The sequence below is a fragment of the Notolabrus celidotus genome, chromosome 15 (assembly GCF_009762535.1).
Source record: "Notolabrus celidotus isolate fNotCel1 chromosome 15, fNotCel1.pri, whole genome shotgun sequence".
NCBI classification, from domain to species: domain Eukaryota; kingdom Metazoa; phylum Chordata; class Actinopteri; order Labriformes; family Labridae; genus Notolabrus; species Notolabrus celidotus.
The window spans coordinates 25,197,329-25,216,108 of NC_048286.1; the positions used below are offsets into that span (position 1 = coordinate 25,197,329).

The 18,780-nt window shown below is 43.0% G+C and overlaps 2 protein-coding genes and 1 long non-coding RNA gene across 8 annotated transcripts in view; 1 reads left to right on the top strand and 2 right to left on the bottom strand.

The window, feature by feature from the left end:
* The window catches only part of LOC117826623, a 42,870-nt gene extending 42,552 nt beyond the window's left edge, over positions 1–318 (bottom strand). For all 4 annotated transcript variants that reach the window (XR_004634074.1, XR_004634071.1, XR_004634072.1 and 1 more), the window contains exon 1: positions 116–318. This is a non-coding gene — a long non-coding RNA (uncharacterized LOC117826623). The remainder of the gene's footprint in view (positions 1–115) is intronic.
* fzr1b (fizzy/cell division cycle 20 related 1b) lies at positions 1–7,324 on the top strand. Of its 2 annotated transcripts, none has more exons than XM_034702801.1 (14): positions 1–227; positions 549–715; positions 2,000–2,101; positions 2,220–2,283; positions 2,380–2,507; positions 2,724–2,806; positions 2,902–3,085; positions 3,178–3,243; positions 3,338–3,440; positions 3,651–3,832; positions 3,924–4,157; positions 4,336–4,440; positions 6,420–6,512; positions 6,750–7,324. In XM_034702801.1, exons 2-14 carry the CDS (start codon positions 638–640, stop codon positions 6,789–6,791), a joined length of 1,464 nt encoding a protein of 487 aa, XP_034558692.1. In that variant the 5' UTR covers positions 1–227; positions 549–637; the 3' UTR covers positions 6,792–7,324. The 2 variants fall into 2 exon arrangements, with proteins under 2 accessions (XP_034558692.1, XP_034558693.1); XM_034702802.1 differs by having other exon boundaries at positions 12–281.
* Positions 7,307–18,780, bottom strand: part of LOC117826613 (importin-13-like) — a 12,918-nt gene continuing 1,444 nt past the window's right edge. Inside the window, exons 2-20 of one of the 2 annotated variants that reach the window (XM_034702794.1) lie at positions 18,127–18,758; positions 16,335–16,475; positions 16,093–16,234; positions 15,838–16,004; positions 15,521–15,641; positions 13,829–13,976; positions 12,793–12,974; positions 12,690–12,716; positions 12,431–12,565; positions 11,598–11,741; positions 11,326–11,406; positions 11,017–11,154; positions 10,818–10,914; positions 10,677–10,729; positions 10,522–10,588; positions 10,254–10,312; positions 10,083–10,172; positions 9,767–9,948; positions 7,307–7,665 (exon numbers count right to left, since the gene is read on the bottom strand). In XM_034702794.1, coding sequence (XP_034558685.1) covers positions 7,581–7,665; positions 9,767–9,948; positions 10,083–10,172; positions 10,254–10,312; positions 10,522–10,588; positions 10,677–10,729; positions 10,818–10,914; positions 11,017–11,154; positions 11,326–11,406; positions 11,598–11,741; positions 12,431–12,565; positions 12,690–12,716; positions 12,793–12,974; positions 13,829–13,976; positions 15,521–15,641; positions 15,838–16,004; positions 16,093–16,234; positions 16,335–16,475; positions 18,127–18,758 — 2,691 coding nt within the window. In that variant the 3' untranslated portion in view covers positions 7,307–7,580. The remainder of the gene's footprint in view (positions 7,666–9,766; positions 9,949–10,082; positions 10,173–10,253; positions 10,313–10,521; positions 10,589–10,676; positions 10,730–10,817; positions 10,915–11,016; positions 11,155–11,325; positions 11,407–11,597; positions 11,742–12,430; positions 12,566–12,689; positions 12,717–12,792; positions 12,975–13,828; positions 13,977–15,520; positions 15,642–15,837; positions 16,005–16,092; positions 16,235–16,334; positions 16,476–18,126; positions 18,759–18,780) is intronic. The other variant, XM_034702795.1, reaches the window with a different exon arrangement.

An 18,780-nucleotide genomic window follows, 5' to 3' on the forward strand; every position in this document is an offset into this window, starting at 1 on the left:
GCAGTGTTCCCTGCTCAGACAGCAGAAGTCGACCAAAGAATTTCTGCTCCAGCTGATTCGGTCGCCATCTTTGTTCCGAACATAAACAACACCAGACAGTCGCGTTGGTATTTACATGTTCTGCTGCTGTTTGGAGGAAAACGACACCGTCACGTCGTCGCTGCTGTGACCTGTTAACAGAAGATGAGGGGGGATCTGGTGACCTGAGCCTCCGTGTCAGTGGAACGGTAGGAGAGCTTTCCTGTCGAGCTGCAGGTCGTCAGCTGATCCTCCTTTTAAATGTACGAGCTTGATGCCATGACAACGGTGCAGCTGTCATTGTCGTACTGTTGGCTTATTATGGTCTGTGATTGTATTGTAAATGTAAATTGTAAATTATTTAAAGCACTTAATAAACAACAAAGACAGACTTGGCATTAAAACCATGTAACGCTGACATTAACACCACCTGTACGCACCATGCTAACCTGGCTGATTCAACATGCCTGTCTGAAATCATACATGGAGCATGTGTGTCCTGTCCTAAATGACCCGGTTCTGTCCTGCAGAGATGGGGACCCGAGGTGGATCACCTCAACGGGAGGGAGAGGAGGTGTAAAGGGGGGGGCGGGGAGGCCAGCAGAGAGGGCCGGAGGAGATGGACCAGGAGTACGAAAGACGACTGCTGAGGCAAATAAACCACCAGAACCTGCCGACAGAGGCCCGTCTGTCAAAGGTGAGGGACGGACAAGGTCCACAATAATGCCTCATAGGTCTCACTGACATGTATGCATGTGAAATATATTTATTTTTCATATATTTTATCTTATAATGGGGATAAAATCCAACATATTATGTGTCATATAATACTTAAATAATCTAATTGAATATTATTTTATTTAGCTATCTGCCAGTTATATGTAGGGTTGCCAACTTTCTCACTACTAAATAAGGGACAGGTGCACGGTGCCGTGGTTGTGTGAGCATGATGTGTGAATTCAGCATCTATTCATATTCTGATTCAACTGGAAATACAGAAAGTGTGTATATTCCCTTTAATCCTTACTGTATCATTATGCAACCTCATATGAATAAACCTCAAAGAAACCACAATTTGACTCTTTACATCAGAAAACAGGCAAAAGAAAAATTAAATGCAAAAGAGGAGTATGACTCACTAAATGTACTTTTTCCATGGATACTTTTTGTTGCTCTTGACTGACTCAAGCAGTCTTTTTTCCGTTTGCACAGCCAGAGAGAAGTCCTTACATGACAAGTCACAGTTTACAGATATTTGAAGTTCATTTTTGATCAGCTCTGTGCTGCATCTGTTTCTTGAGTCTGACACTTTAATGGCCATCAGAGTGAATATCCTCTCCACACTTTTTTTCAGGACTTGGGGCATTTGTGCTGTATACAACTGATGGGGTTAGTGATTGGATGACAGGCGGTGTGACTGGCACATGATATCTGCCACTGCCGTTTTATCTGCTCTAGGATCTGTAGAGTGCAGTCGGCTGTATTTACAGGAGTTAATAGTCAATATACGGGACAATTGAGGTGCCGTATGAAACAAACCAATTTAGCACAATATACTTGATGTCCCGGCTAATACAGGACAGTTGGCAACCCTAGTTATATGTGTCCTTCATGTTCATGCATACAGCACAATTATTTTGATGCACCTGTTAATGATATACCGTGCAATCTTCCTCTGCAATACTTTAATTATAAGAAAATGCTACATGATCACTCTTTTCCTATGTTTTGACTCATGAGCTGCAAGTGTGTCACTTCAAATGTGAAGTGAGGCACACAGGGTTGCATTAATGATAACACAAAGTGTTTTAATATGTAATCTTACCACCTCTCAGTCTGTCCTAAGAAGCATACAATCAACACATCATCAGTTTTGATGAGCATGTGACACCTGGTGGGTCTCCTAGCAGCTACAGACTCACACAGAATAAGTGAATGGCATTGTTAATGTTGTCCTGTCTCTCTCCGGCTGTCCTCTCAGTGTGCGAGTGCGACCTGCAGTCCTGTCAGTGTAAAGTCAGGGGACCGCTTCATTCCCACTCGCGCTGGAAGCAACTGGAGCATCAACTTCCATTACGCCAATGTGAGCTCCTTTTCATTTTACCTAATGACCTGTTCAACTACCACACACTCAAGAACTCAGACTTGTGATCGGAGTCACGTCGTTGAGACTGACATACCTGTGCTTTTTTTTTTCACAGGAGAACTGCCGGTCCCCAAATCAGAACCATAAAGCAAAAGACGCCAGCTCAGACTCAAGCAAAGGTAGGACAGTTGAACCTCCTGTGAGTCATCCTAGTTGTTTGTAATTTACAATATCTCTCATTTAATTGTGTTTTTATTATCTCTTTGTTGCTCTAGACGCTGTGGCATATGCAGCCCTGTTGAGGAATGAGTTACTGGGGGCGGGAATAGAGAGTGTTCCAGACCCTCACACAGATGATCGGCGGCATGCTGTCCTCTCACAAGACTCTCACAGCCTTTTTAGGGTATGAAATATGAAAATAAAAGTCTGTTTAAGTTGTTTCCATAAAGCTCTTTATGATCACTTGCATGATTGAAAGGTAGAAAGCTGAACGTATGTGTGCGTAATCCATTGGAATTGAAATGTGTCATCCAGTAAGTCATTAAATAACCAGATTTTGTGTTGTTCAAACTGTTCTATTACCCCTAATGTCATTCTGCTTCATATGTTCATCCTGCAGTACACTGTCCACGCTAAGAGAGTGCCTTTTGATAGCGATAATGAAGTCTCACCATACTCCCTTTCTCCTCTTAGTAACAAAAGGTATGAAAAAAGCTCACATGTTGCACCTTCATCACTAAAAAACACTTCATCGAGGCTGTCAGATAACTTCTCTTCCTCCTCTGTGCATTCTGCAGTCACAAGCTGCTCCGCTCCCCTCGTAAACCAGCCCGTAAGATCTCCAAGATCCCCTTCAAAGTGCTGGATGCTCCGGAGCTGCAGGACGATTTCTACCTCAACCTGGTAGACTGGTCGGCAGGGAACTTGCTCAGCGTTGGGCTGGGAGCCTGCGTCTACCTGTGGAGCGCCTGTACCAGCCAGGTCAGAGGAGGACTTTGAAAGGAGGGAACGATATTTTTGTAATGATTGCTTTAAGTTGGTATTTATTAAGCTCTCTTTGTATATTTCATCAGGTGACCAGATTATGTGACCTCTCAGTGGATGGGGACTCTGTTACGTCAGTTTGTTGGAATGAGAGGGTGAGCTGTTCAGAAGAAAAGTATTTAGACTGTCATTAAGAGAGAAATAATGTAAAACTAACAGTGTGTTTAACTCTGGCTCTGCTCCTATCAGGGGAGTCTTGTTGCTGTTGGTACACATAAAGGTTACGTTCAGATCTGGGACGCAGCCGGAGGGAGAAAGCTGACCAGTCTGGAGGGTCACTCGGCACGTGTAGGTCAGTCACGAACCACAGAGTACAGAGTAAAGTCTGCATGCAGATAACTAAAAGATAAATACCAGTCTCTTCCGAATGATGTTCTTTTGTAGTTTATGATATCCCCAAAGTATGTTTGATCCACCAAACATGTGTTGTTATCAAACAACGAACACAGAATGAGTCACAACAACTTCAGTGAAATGTGACACCTGTCTGCTTTGTTACAAGGTGCCCTGGCGTGGAACGGCGAGCAGCTGTCGTCTGGGAGTCGGGACCGAGTGATCCTGCAGCGGGACGTCCGAACCCCCCCTTCTGCTGAGAGGAGGCTGCAAGGTCACAGGCAAGAAGTGTGTGGTCTCAAATGGTCTCCGGACCACCAGCACCTAGCATCTGGAGGCAACGACAACAAGGTGACGCAGTGTTTTTGACGGTGACTTCCATCCAGGGTGAATGTAAAAGAGTAAAAGTGATCATGCTCCTGCTCCTCTGTTTCCTGCTCAGTTACTGGTGTGGAACAGCTCCAGCCTCCTCCCCGTGCAGCAGTACAGTGACCACCTGGCAGCGGTGAAGGCCATCGCCTGGTCGCCACACCAACACGGGCTGCTGGCATCAGGGGGCGGCACCGCAGACCGCTGCCTGCGCTTCTGGAACACACTGACGGGTCAGGCTCTGCAGAGCACAGACACTGGCTCCCAGGTCTGCAATCTGGCCTGGTCCAAACACGCTAACGAACTGGTGAGGAGAGTCTCTCTCTCACACACACACACATAAACACACATACACATTTTAGGTGCAGTTGGGGACAGTAAAATAAATGTGTTTTTTTTATTCTGGGGAATTGTAATAACAAATTTAAAACACATGTTTTTTGTTTTTGTGTCTATTTGTATAACTGTTGATCTTTTGCTTGCAGGTGAGCACTCACGGCTACTCTCAGAATCAGATCCTAGTCTGGAAGTATCCGTCCCTAACACAGGTGGCCAAGCTGACAGGACACTCTTACAGAGTTCTATACCTGGTAAGAATATGTTCAGGTTCAGTGGAACTGGACAGAAAACTTGATCCTGAATTGAATATTAGGCACACCTCAATGTTAAAGTGCTCTGACCAGCTGTATCATAATGACCACTGACAGGTGAAGTAAACAACATGTATTGTCTCTTTAAGATCACAGCTGTACTGGGTGGGAAATGTAAGGCAGCATGTGATTATTCTGTCCTCAGAGTTTTGGGTTGAAGCAGGAAAAATGGGTAATGGTGATGATTTCAGCAACTTTGACAAGGGTCATACTGTGATAGCTAGATGACTGGGTCAGTGGTTCTTGCTAGTCCTGATAGAAAGGGGTCAGAACACAATGCATCACACTTTGTTTGGTGTGGAGCTGCATAGCGGCAGACTGATGAGGCTCCCCATGCTGACCCCTGTCCACTCCTCCTCCATGTGAGCATCAGAACTGGAGCACAGAGCAAAGGAAGAAGGTGATTGACGATGAGTTCAAGGTGTTGACCTGGCCTCTGAATTTCCCAAATCTCAAGCCAATGATATCTATGTGATATACAAAGTCTGATTCATGGAGACCCTACCTCACAACTTACTGGACTTAAAAGATCTGGGGCTAAAGGAACAGGGACTGATGACACACAGCACACCTCCAGAGGTCTAGTGGAGTCCATGTCTCGTCAGGTGTGGGCTGTTTTGGCCTTGACCTGACGAGAGAGGGGCTGACACAATACTAGGCAGATGGTTATTATGTTATGGTTGATCCAGCGGTGCATACAGTCAGGTTCTTAATGAAAAAATACAAATCTATGGGCACTGGTGGCCTAGCGGTCTAAGCGCCCCACATACAGAGGCTGCAGTCCCCGTTGCAGGGGTCGCCAGTTCGATTCCCGGCTGCGACCATTTCCTGTATGTCTTCCCCCGCTCTCTACTCCCCACATTTCCTGTCTCTCTTCAGTTGTCCTATCAAATAAAGGCGAAAAAGGCCCCAAAAATAAAACTATAAAAATACAAATCAAAGTTCTGCATTTAAAATAATGCTAACTTCAGAATTTGTACTTGTAATAAGGAAACAGTGCTTCAAATGACTCCTTGTGCAGACAGAACTTGTTTATAATCTATCTGCTTGTTTTCTCTCATATTGACTTACAAAACCTTTTCTGGGGCATTAGTGCATCATATAAAATGTGTTTGATGACCCAACTGTCAAGGAAGAACACCTCACCCCTGAAAAAAGCACAGTTTATGTATGTATGTATGAAGGCTCATGTCAAGCTGAATATGGACAGTGCCAGCTGGGATCAACCATACACATGTCTTAACTATTGGTTGAGGTTGTGTCCTTGTAGGTCAAATTTGATCTCCTTGGAAGGGTGAGTTAGCTTTGCCAGAAGTAAAAGTCTTATTTGCACTTTGTCTACATTAAATGGAGGTGAATGGAAGGAAATTATTAGCCAAGTTTAATGACACACATGTGACTGCTCTCTGATTGTTTGAGACGTGATGCAAAGTTTCAGGAGCAGGACCACACCTCAGAAGGGCGTTTCTTATAAATTCAAACCTATTACTCTCCTCCCTTTCATTATCACATCCCACACCCTTCCACCGTTTATCTTTCTATTTTTAACTTTCCTCCTATATATAGGGCCTTAAAGAGGGGCTCATTAGTACTGCAGATCCCCCTAATAAACTTCCCCAAACTAACAACAGCAAGTTCAACAGGAGATTCAGAATCACTGTTGAAAATCATCCCGTTTATGGTGCGCTCCTTGTTATGTTGAAGAGCCGGTGTGCAGGACATCTGATTTGCAGAGTAATGAGTGTAGTAGAAGTCAAAGGTAGCAGAACGTGAACATTCTGAAGTAAAGACCAAGTACCTGAAAAATGAACTCAGGTGTAGTACTTGGAGAAATACTGTCCCTCCTACCTCGACTTTCCACTTCCTGAATAATCCACCTGACACTTCACTTCTCTTTCATTGTCCTCCCCTCATCACAGGCCGTGTCACCTGACGGGGAGGCCATCGTTACAGGAGCTGGAGATGAGACACTACGTTTCTGGAATGTCTTCAGTAAGACACGCTGCACAAAGGTACAATATAACGTATTACATTACGTTACAGTGCTGCACATCTATTGAAAACTGCTCTCATGACTTATGGTTTAGAGTTACTGAAGGACATCTTAAAGGTGCTCAATTTCTCAAGTTCTCACTTGTTTTGAAAGTGATTTGTTGACTCAGCAAGTTCACTAAGTCATCAAAAAATCATCAAGATTTTTTCTTTTTAATCTGATGTCTTATGTAGTTTTCTTTATTTTTTATCAACAGGAATCAAAGTCTGTGCTGAACCTCTTCACCAGAATACGATAGTGAGCAGCTCGAGTCAGGACTGGTTTCAGGAGCAGCCCTCTAAGCTCTGGTTGCACAAAGCCCCCTAAAGACTCACAGACTAGATCCCTCTCATCTCAGCTCTGGCTCTCCTTGCACCAACCACCACCAACACGAGAGTCATCCACTGATCTTTTTCTAGAGAGGACACTGTCCAGACCTCCAACAAAAACTGCCCGCCCTAACAGTGGCGTCACTGACAAACACTGAAACACGTTGTCTGCTTCAAAAGCGTCTGTTTTTGTTTTCTTTTTCTGTTGTGGAAGTGATGGAATCGTTTTATTATATATCAGCAGAAGTATACAATGTACAAGAGTTCTAAGCTATAGAAAATCATGACATCTCATTTTTAAACGGCTCTCCTTTGTAGAAGAGGGAGAAGAAGAAGAAATGAGAGGAGGGGGGGTCGGGGTTTCTATATTTTCATAATGTATGATTATGATCTACAAGCAGAATACAGAAGAGGAGAAACAATAAATACATGAGCACACAGTTGCTTAAGCAGCTGTAAAGTATGAAGTGTTTATTGTTGTTTTTCAGTTTGGGACACTTCTTTCTTTTTATCCTGACAAAGTTAATTTATTACAAACATATCACACAGAGTTCAACTCATCCTACTAACAGTCCATTCCTCCTGTTTTTGCATCAGTTCAGTAGCATGGTTTACATAGTCCAGAGACACCTGCCCAGGTAAAAAGTCCTGTTCAGTATTTTTAGGATTAAAACAGATTCACATTTAGGTTGTTTTTTTCTTCTCTACATTCAGTGGATTTAGTATCCAGACCCCTGCAGACCACGACACAGCAGAGAAAACTCCTTGACGATCTCCTTCACCCGACGCTTGTTGGATTGCTCCCTGAAAGAAAGAAAGATGTCACGGTCACATGTCACGGTCACATGTCACACATTCAAGTCTTTAATTTCTGTATTTAAATGCTTAATCTTCTAGCCTTAAAGAGACAGACCCATCCATAATCTTTGTTTCTTAACTAATTACAGGCAAACTGTTCAGATTCCCTGTTATTAACACCACATGTAACATCTCTGCTTTTATTTAGATTAACCAAGAAGAGTCATTTTCAGTTTTTGATATGGATTGTCGCCAAGATTTATCAGTCAGAACTTTAAGCTCCTCAGGGGAGCTTTGTTTTTGTTTTGTTTTGGAAAGGATGGGACCATGGATAGAGCAGGAAACCGGGAGAGAGAGTGCGTGGGAATGACATACAGGAAAGGGGCTGCAGGCTGGTATCCAATCAGTCAATCAATCTTTATTCATATAGCGCCAAATAACAACAAACGTTATCTCAAGACGCTGTTACAAAGAGAGCAGGTCTAGGCCATACATGTTAAATTACTAACAAAGACCCAACATCAAACAGGATACGATCCAGTCCCATCTTACAGACAGGACTCAGTCTTATCTCATCTTGATCCAACAGAAGCAGAGCACTTTGCAGCATTTAGCTCTCACTATTATGGCCATTATGGCCCTTTTCCACTACACAGTTCCAGCCCTACTCGACTCGATTCGGCTCTACTCGACTCTTTTCGGTTTGGGTACCTTTTCCACCAGCCCGAGTACCGACTTGCGGTGGGCGGGGTTGTCACAACAGCTGTGCGAAACTGCGTTCATGTTATTTTGAACACGACACAAACACAACAATCACAAACAATGGATGACATGGAGGTAATGGTTTACTTGCTGCTCGCTCTGTTGCTTTTTGTCGCAGGCCGAGCGAGAGAGGAGAAACCACAGAGAAACTTTGCGTGCAGACATTGTACAGTACTAATGTTGTTTTTTTAAAATGGCGGGTTGGATTCCTGTGTTTGACGTCACGCTCATGACTCTTCGGTGACGACATTCTCTGACCAATCAGTGGCCGGCAGTCCGTCGACGTCACCTTTTAGTATCGGCTCAGCTCGCTTGGAACTAGAGCAGAGCAGGTACGAAAAACTGGTATCTGACACGAGGTACTGCGCCCGTGGAAACGCAACACAAACCGAGTAGAGTCGAGTCAAGTCAAGTAGAGTAGGGCTAAGACAGGCCAGTGGAAAAGGGTCATTAACGATCCTTTAACAGGCAGAAACCTCGAGCAGAACCAGACTCATGTTAGACAGCCATCTGCCTCAACTGAGTATTGGACCCAGGACACTATATTGGAGCACTACTTAACCACAAGGATGAATTCTGCACACTGGTTCAGCTGTAACTCATCCAGAAACAATGCCATTGTAAATGTACCAAAGGAAGTTTGTGCAGCCATCCGTCAATTACCTTGTCTGACACCTACCCTGCACTTACAGTTTCAGGCATAAAAATGACAGTATATAAATAGTTAATATTATCACTGGTTGTCTTGTTTGCTGTTAAAGGTTATATCGAGGCATCAGTGCTAGTTCCAGTCTATTTTATAGCGAATTAAAACTCCTCACTGGAGCTTTAAAATATTACAATTTTGTTTCAGTAACCAGGCTCAAAGATTGAAAGTAGATTTGGTTTGACTTCAGTGGTTTAGTGTTTGGCCAAGCAGGTGTTCTAATCAGGATCAGAATCAGAAATACACTATTTCCTTGGTCCTGGTGGGAAATTCAGTCATTCAAGTTGCTCCTATACACAATAAGTAAGAATAACAAATAATATTATAGAAGAAGGAATTCATAATATATAAATACACATACAATGAAAATAATGGTAAGCTTCTATCTCACTGAAATAATGTGACGAGTTCAACAAAATACAGTTTGACTGCAGGATTAAACTATGATTTGAAGAGAGTTTTCTAACTGAATTCAGCATCTTTCTTAAAGCAGCATGCTTTTGTTTTGTATGACTAAGCCTTTTTAGAGTGCAGCTTTTACAGCATGTATCTGCAATAAGAACAGTTTGGGTGTTTATGTAACTGTTCTTCAAACCATCATCTACCATCTGTGAAAAAGCTGTTACGAGATATAATTACCTCAGAAGCTGCTGACTGAAGGTGTGTTTCTGCTCTGTGGACACCTGGTTGGAGGGGAACCCTGGACTCTGCAGTGTTTCTTTGAGCCACTGAGACAGCAGAGCTGGACAGTGTCTGTTCAGACTCAGCAACACCTCAGAGAAGTGCTCTGACAGACTGCGAGGTGACCCGCCCCCAACCGCCTGAGTTATTAAGACACAGAATGACAGTTTGAAATCAGACTACATCTGATAAATAAAGGCACAAGTCTTAGTATGAGTTACAAATGATATACATAATACAGGTTGTCATATATTGTGTTTAATGTCTGACTCACGTAGAGTATAGTTTCTGTTAGAAGCTTTCCGTCTCTCTGTAAAACTTCACCCAGAGAGGGGACATCTTTGCAGCGAGGCAGCAGCTCTGTCTGTCAATATAAAATAACCAGTCAGCTGAAAAAAAAACAATACTTCACTGTTAAATCTTGCAAATTTCTGCTGTGACTTACAAAGAAGAGACTGGCAGCTTTTACTGTTGGGGTCTCTGGAAATTTCAGTGAAAGAATCCCTGGAAAACAAAGTAATCTCAGGTAAAAATGAGAGAGATTTATCAACTCTGCAGGCATGCATAAGGGTTCAGATGTTGCCACTTATGAATGTGAATATGTTTAAAGTCATTTTAGGATCTTTGAACTAAAAAGTTTGCAGATATTTTGCAAAAAAGTAGGAATTTAATTGTCAAACACAAATTGTTTGAGATTCTAAGCAGGTTCTCACCACAGTAAAACAGGGCTTTAACATCCAGCTGGTCTGACAGGTACAAATCAGGCTTCCTTTTCAGAATCTAAAATGTGAGAAAGGAAAAAAAGTGATTCGATTTTTTTTCTGTGATGCAGCTGTTCAAAAAGATGAGCAGAGAATATTTCTCTCACCTGAGCATGAAGCTGCATAAATGATTCTGCAATGTCAGGATGATCCCGAGGACCTGTGACATCAAAATATGAGATAAGGAGAGAAGCATACTTGTAGGAAATGTTCAAAGATTATGATTAACCCTCACAGGTTGTTGTTACCTTGCTGAAATATGGTTAACGTTGTTGAAGTCAACACCTCAATCAGACTCTTGATGTCAGAGATGTGCTGTTCCTCTCCTGCAAATATGTGAACCATCTAAGCACAGAAAAGAATGACATTTGATCGTGAAAGCTTTGAAGAGCCTTCATTACATTTGTAGGAGATAATGCTTTATATTCCTGATCTGTGGGGGCGTACCTGCCGGGCCAGGTCTAGAGCAGAGGCTTGTGGAAAGGCGCTGTAGATCTGCCCCAGCATCTCGCCCAGCTGAGCAACCATCGGACCGAAATCGTGTAGGAGGGTTCGAACTGACTTATCAAAGACCCCGCACACTGCCTGAAGGGAGGAAACGGAAGAGCTGTGAGTCAGTAAACGCACTGATATAAATCATACTTCCACAAATACACACACATACACACACACACATACACACGCACACACACAAACACACAGAAAACATCATAGACATACAGTTGGTATTTATGCAGGCTGTAAAGAGCCTCCTACCTCAACCACCTCTGAGTCATCCAGCCATTTGCTGAGGATGGTCTGAATCAACGTGAACACTTGCTGCAGCACAACAACAACCTGAGAGGAACAGAGTTTGTGCTCACTTGTTGAGCTGTATATAGGAAATAGCAAAATATACAATGTTCTCATATATTTCCTTTATTTCAGCCCATTCTTTGAATAAAAGCAACAAACACGCCTTTTCACTGAACAAAAGAAAATAAACTGTTGGCGTATGAATACACAGACAGTTTTTAAGGTTAACTTACTGGATTTTGAGCACTCTGTGAGGGACTGAGTCTGGGGCTGGAGGCTCCCTCTAAGCTGTCTGCTTGTCTGATGTCCAAAGTGGTGAAGAGACTGGAGAGCATCCCCAGGATGTGGATTATAGACTGTTTGTTAGGAGGATTAGGCTGCAGAGGGAGACAAAGGGGAATATGTAACCTTGGGATGACTCTGGGATGCTTTTATGACTCTTAATTTAGTTGGAGAGCACAGAACTTAACATTTTTGACACTATACATCATTCCTGACTTAACATCCCAAGATTAAAGAGTTTAGGTCAATACAGATGTACTTTTATACTTATAGTGAGCACCAAAATAATAAGTTTCAAAGGTACTTCAGTGTAGTATAATGTAATAAATGGAGCGATACCTTCGAGCTAGTTCAGGCAGACAACTCTAGCTGCACTACTATACACATCACATGTCCCACTCTCATAACCATCGTCCAATCACGCCCTCTGCCTCTCAAATTGGCGGTCTATTTAAACTGGGAAAATCTCCCATCTCTCCCTCTGCCTGTCAACGCCTCTGCTGCTGCATGCCTATTGCTGAATTTTCTTTCATCCCCACTGCCACCCCAGCATCCACCTGCAGGCTCCGGAGGTGTTCAGTATGTTTATCTCATCACTCCTCAATGTCTCCATGTAAACTTATCTGCAGGGAGTGATGAGGCCGGAGCCTGAGCGCCAAACATGAATATTAATTTGCTGCTACAACAAACAATTTAAACGTGAGTTGTCTGACTGAAAGTGTATTATTGCCCAAAACTGAAGTTTTTATTTTATTGCATGTGAAGTTTGATGAGTTAGTTTTACCTCCTGCTGGACCAGAGAGTCCAGCTGCTGGACGTGAGGTGTGATGAGAGCATGAAGTCTGACCAAGATCTCCTCTGTAGGCAGGGCAGACAACAGGAAACCCAGAGCCTGCATCAACCACATGCACTGGCTGCTCTGCACACATACACATACACACACAAGAACACACATAGCACACATCACACATAAGAGACGGCTAGTGTATTCATGTTTAAAGGAGAAGGGAATAACTGCTGAGTTTAAAAGGCTGCTCACTCACCTTATGGATTTCTTTCACCAGCACATCCTGCAGAGGAACAGAATTGTTACACAATGAAAAGAATCACACACTGATGTTTGGGATATAAGGCGTCTGGTCTGACCTGTGACACGGTGAGGATGTCCTGAGCGTAGGGGCTGAGGTCATGTCTGCACTCCCTGCAGATCCTCTTCAGAGTGGAAACACTGGACACGGACAGCTCTGCCTTCACAAGGCCCTGAAGTACCATGGGTAATATGCCGCCCAGCATCACCGGGTGGTCAGCCAGCCACTCGGCAAGAGAGCCTGCAAAAGAGAGGAAAGTCAGCAAGGGGTGCTGGATGTGAACATGTCGTAGATAGTGAAAGTACAAGGGTTTGATAGAGTAGAGTGCAGAACATGCAAGACACAAAAATGTGGATCTGTTCAGATCGGATCTAATCAGAGAGGAAAGCTGAGATGCTCTTATCAAATAATTAAAGCCAAATCTCTGTGCTCAATGGTTGTAAGTCAGTGAAACCAAGATCTGACAGATCGTTGTTTCACTGCTCTAGATTGATTACCAAGGAAAAAGGATAGATAAGGGCATGTCTGACTACATTTTGCTCATTAGGTGGTGCACAATCTGGGCTCAAAGAGGTTGGATCAACCCATGTAGACAGCAGGAGAGTACTGTGCCATAAACTGTAACTGTTGTACCAGGTCTTTGTTGATCTAAGGTTCAGTCTTTTTCTGTATTCTCAAGATAGCAACACGCCACCTTTGCACCTGACCACACCTCATTCTAAGCGCAGCCAGCTTATGGGCTGCGGGCTAACATGGGTGCGAGTTAATTTGCTATTTACACAATGTAAAGATGATGACTGCACCAGGTGGAAAATAACAATGACGGTTATTTGTGTATATTTGGTATTGTTGTTTTGTAAATATATGACCACATTTTCTTCAGGATTTTCACCATCGCTTGTCTTTTCAGTAGAATTATAAGAAAGCAGTGAATGCACCAACAAAATGCCAGAATCAGTTTCATAATGTTCATTCCACCTGCTAAGTGGATGACAGCAGTGCAACGATTATTATACCAACACGTGAGACTCCCACATTGAGCCCAGTAATATATTCTTAGGATATAAAAACAGGTGTGCATGTATAAACAGTACCTATAGTGTACATGACGGTGTCGGCCAGCATAACATTGCTGATGTTGATTCTAGGGATGAGGCCGATAAGACCGGGGATGACATCCGAGTAGTTCACATCTATGGTTTCAGCTATAGACTGGAAGCCAAATAACAGAGCCTCTGTGTCCTACAGGTGTACAAAACACAAAGTTTAGTTAGGTTCAAAACACAAGCATTGACTGCAGGGCTCCCATTTGGTAGATGAAAATGTTTTTAAACCCCTGAATATACATACACATCAACATACATCCTTATACACTAAGACAAAATACCAGACATGTCATTTTCCATTAAAGTCCTGTCACTTTACAATCATTTAGAATGTGTTCTGCTAAAAATACACAAAACAGCTTCAGTGTGTGACATCAAACTAAAACAAACAAAGCTTTAATAGAGGGAGGAATTTAGTGACACTGCAACATGCAACTTCCAAATCTTAATATTTAGGCAGTCCATCACTGGTTGATGTGAAACCAGGGTCAGTTTGACTCCTCATAATGTTTTCATGTCGTTGTTTTAGTGGTTGTGACATCAGGCATAACTCTAGATTCATCATTAGCCTTTCGTTTACCAGTCTTTCTACAAAGTGGGCCCTGCTCCGCTTGTGGTGCAGAACTGTGTACGTTGTTGTTATTAATCCTTATTACCTGGCTGTCTTACTAATTACCCAGCTGTGGGAAATACTTCATTCTGATTGGTCAAAACCCCCAGATCATTGGTGATTAAATTCTCAATATCAAAAGCAGTGCCAGCGACAACCCGATCACACCTGTCATATCAAATTAATCAACGTTTCTGAGCACAGATGCGAAAGCAGCCTGAGGAGCCATGATCCAAACCATCTCTGATAGGGAAAAGAGACGTAACATCCTGTCCTGCAATCTAGGCAATGGCAGCAGAACTGATTGCATCTCTACGCTGCTGATTTCTACAAAGTTACTTAAATCTTTGGGGGGTAGTGGGGAAAAATAGCAACAATACGTAAACTTGTGACATTTTCGTCATTTATGTTTAAAGATGTTGATAACTGCGAAGATCAGAGGAGAAGGAGAGATGAATGAAGACAGAAAAGTCAACATAAATATTCCTAGAGAAGTCCCTTTCACCTTGACTCACGCTAACTTCAACAGTAATGTTCAATTTGTTGTGATTTATCAAATAAGTAGAGTAATGTTTTAAAGCTCCTGTGAGGAACTTTCTGTTTGTGTTGACTTTGGCGCCCCCCTGTGGACTAAGTGATCTTGCTTATTTTGTCTTGTGCATGTGTAAATTATGTTATCTCCTCCCACTTTAAACAAACAGTCAACTATTTCATTCATTAAGAATATTTACTGCAGAAAAGGGTTTTTCTCTGATGCACTGTCAATCACCTCATCTGACCCTCATCTGACCCCCTTTGCACAATGAAAAGAAGAAAGGTTTCCGCTCACACTGTTAGGGTTCTAATTCACTTTTAAATCCCTTTCGCTAACATTACAGACTTGAAGTGCCCACCTATTACAATTCCGGACCCTCCCCCAGGGTTGCTTCAACCAGTTTGGGAATCCCTGACTTAAAGTAGGATGAACCTTGAACTTATGTGTATGATGATGCTCACTTGGATAGTGTTTAAATTCCCCTTCTATTTTCAAATTAAGTGTTTCAGTGGGAGCCAGCGGTAAATATTATTACCTGCCACACTGCTGACTGTTGAGGGTCCATCAGCTGTCGGCCCAGTCTGTCATAGAGGTTACTGAGCAGCTCCGCCCCCAGCATTTCATACACATACATCAGAGTGTCAGAAATATCCACTCTGAAATACAAAACAGCCACAGAAACAGTTTTATCTGTAATTGCCACTTCAACCAAGCAAGTAGAAATGTCTCTATAATTTAGCACAGTCGTGTTTCCCTCAGGACAAAACTGTTTTTCTCTGAGTGATTTTGGACAGGAAATAAATAAAGTACAGTTTTGGAGCCCCTTGGGAATCTTTTGTGTCTGTGTCTGACCTGTAAATTCTGAATTGCTCCTTGTCATCAGAGGACCAGGAGGCGTATTCCTCCTGGGAGGGGTAGTGAGATTTGTGGAGCAGCACGTCCACCAGCTGGAAGTAAACAGGCCTGTATACCTGCAGGTAAACAGCCTGTTTCTCCTCCTCAAATGACAAGATGTCATCCTGAAGAAGCCAGAAAAACACATCAAGTTGTAACTTAAGTGAATAGAATAAATTTGCAAACTGTGTAATTATTTTATATATCTCTTACCTGCAGAGTGTACCAGAAGGTGAGTGTGAGGGAGCTGGTGGTCTCACTGACTGGATAGTGCCCGGGGATGCCCGTACAGAAAAGAATCATGTTAACCAAAGCAAGGTATTCTTGCCAGTGCTCCACCTGTTCCAACAAAACCCTGTCATACACAAACACATTGATCCAAATTAAAAGATAAAAGCCATCAATTGAAGCCAGCGCACAGCATGACAGTGTGTCAGGGTCTCTATGTACTGTACCTGGAGTGCGTTTCTCCCACAGCAACAGCAATACGACAGATTCCATGTGAGGTCTCCATGTCTCCGTCCTGAGCTGCTGTCTTCAGCTGGTCATGGAGACCCAGCACAAGTGGCACCAAGTTCACCAGAGCATCAATGTACCTGAACAAGATCATATACTCTTAGTCTGTTTCAAGTTAATAGGCATGGCAAATTTATGATGATAAACTCTGTGACACAATTTCAAAGATGAGGCATCCATGAAGACTATCTATAAACAAAAGCTATTTGTGTGTTTTAATATACTATTTCAGATATATACTTTGTTCCATTTAAACATAAGCAGAGTTTCATCTTGATCTGATGGCCTGAAATCCATTGCTTCTGTCTCCATGCATGTAGGCTACCAGGTAATATCGTAGTACTTTTGAAAATAGTAAATACCCTATCATTTATGTCATCATGTCTCCCCCCTTTATCATACTGCATACTATGATAATATACTAGGGATGGTGTCACACTGAGTGTGTAGTTTGTTCAGAATTTATAATGTGCAATTTTTGGTTTGCCCAAACCTCAGATTACTGGTTAACAATTTTAAGTGGGGCCTGTGAGACGGGAGCTCACCATTCATACCCAGTACCCCAAATGCATTGTGGCTCTTTGGATAGTGGAGCTCATCAATTAGCAACAAGCAGCGGACACATTTGTAAGCTACATGTTGTATATATAAGTGTAATACGTGTCAATAGCAATGTAGCTATTTTAGTAACAAATGGTTGTATATTGTTGAATTCTATTTATGGCCCGACCAAGCTCAGACCTGAATTATGTGATGAGGAAGTCAAACAGAGAAGATGTGTACAGTGCATCACGAGCGACGTACAAACCGTCAAGTTAGTGGGCAGTGTGCAGTACATATTGTTTGAGTCTGTGGTGGGGTTTACTTCAGTATGTGGTTTAAAAGCTCATGTGTGCTTTTTGCAAGTAGAGCCCCTTCTTAGTCTGTGAGGGGACACCCAGAACTGAGTTCAGCCACAATAGTTCCAATGATAAATTCACAGTAGCAGGTTATGGTACTACATATTTTGACTAGTTATTTGTATGTTTCATGGACTCCAGACTGATTGGATACAAATTTTGAGCATGTTATTTTAAGTTACTTTGCTTTTAACTGTTATACAAGACACTTCACTTTTTGGGTGAACAGTATTATTGTCTAAAATAGGGTGTACTGGCTACTTTAGACTTTTTACCTTTTATGTGTTTGTTATTAAATTTCTGTATTTTAGCAAAAACTGGTCAGACGTGCTTCTGGGGGAATATCTGCTTATCGTGTCAAGACAATGAGTAAGTGTCATTTGAATATATTTCTTTGCACAGTTGTAGGGTGTACGTGAGACCCTGCTCTGTTTCAAAGGAAAATGCATGGCGGTATCTGGTCCAGCGTGACTTATATGATTATTTACAGACTTAAAGCCACTTTATGTTTTTTGAGAGAAAGTGAAATATGGTGTGCTTTTTTACTCCTTGTGTGCTTCTTTACTGTGATTAATTTCCACTTATTTCAGGGGTGTAACACATGTTACTGAAAAGTCAGAGTAACCTATCAGTACCTCAGAACTTTTCGAAAACTTTTAACTTGATTCCTGGACTAATGAGCACCAGAGGGACACTGTTTCCCTCTCCTTTTTTCACATCCATACAGCCCTCCTTGCAGCCTCCTTTTGAGTGACATACAGCCAAATGTTTTAAATTGTACACCTGGCAACTGACAGCTGAAACTAAAAGATGAGTCCAGCATGTTTCTTACCTCTGACAGTCTGGCTGTGAGATGGCATTAACTATCGTCTCCACAGCCGTGTCAAACAGTTCAGGATTGGACAGTGCGGTGAAACAGTCCTGAACCAGTTCATGGCTCTCCCCTAACGGCACGTCTAGCCCCACCCAGCTGGACAGGCAGCGGAGCACTTTTTCCTTCACCTGCACTGAAGAATCCTGGCTTTGGAGCAGCTGACGCAGCAGAGGACAAACCACTGCCCACTCCCCAGCTAAAGCCCCCCTCAGCTGGGCACGACGAGCCTGAGCCAGTCGGCTGCTCTGGAACTCCTCTGGAAGTACAGTGAGGAGCTCCAGTAGGGCCAGGCAGTGTGCATGAGGTTCCTGTGCAGCCTCTGCACCCTCACAGTCAGGCTTCTGCGGCTGGAAGGCCCTCACCATGTCTGCCACCGGCTGGGACCAAGACTGGGGGATTAAGTTAAGAGCCATAGCAGCCAGGGCTACACACAGTCTGGTAAGCACCATTTTGGGGCCCGAGGAAAAGTGCAGGATATGGGAGAGGAGCTGCATCCTGAGGCTCTCATGCTGCTCTGTGGGAAGGTCTGCCCAGTGACGGGAGATCTTGGTGTGGAGGGTGCTGGCGCCAAAAAACTGCACCTCTGGGAGCTGCAAAGAGACAGACAAAGTG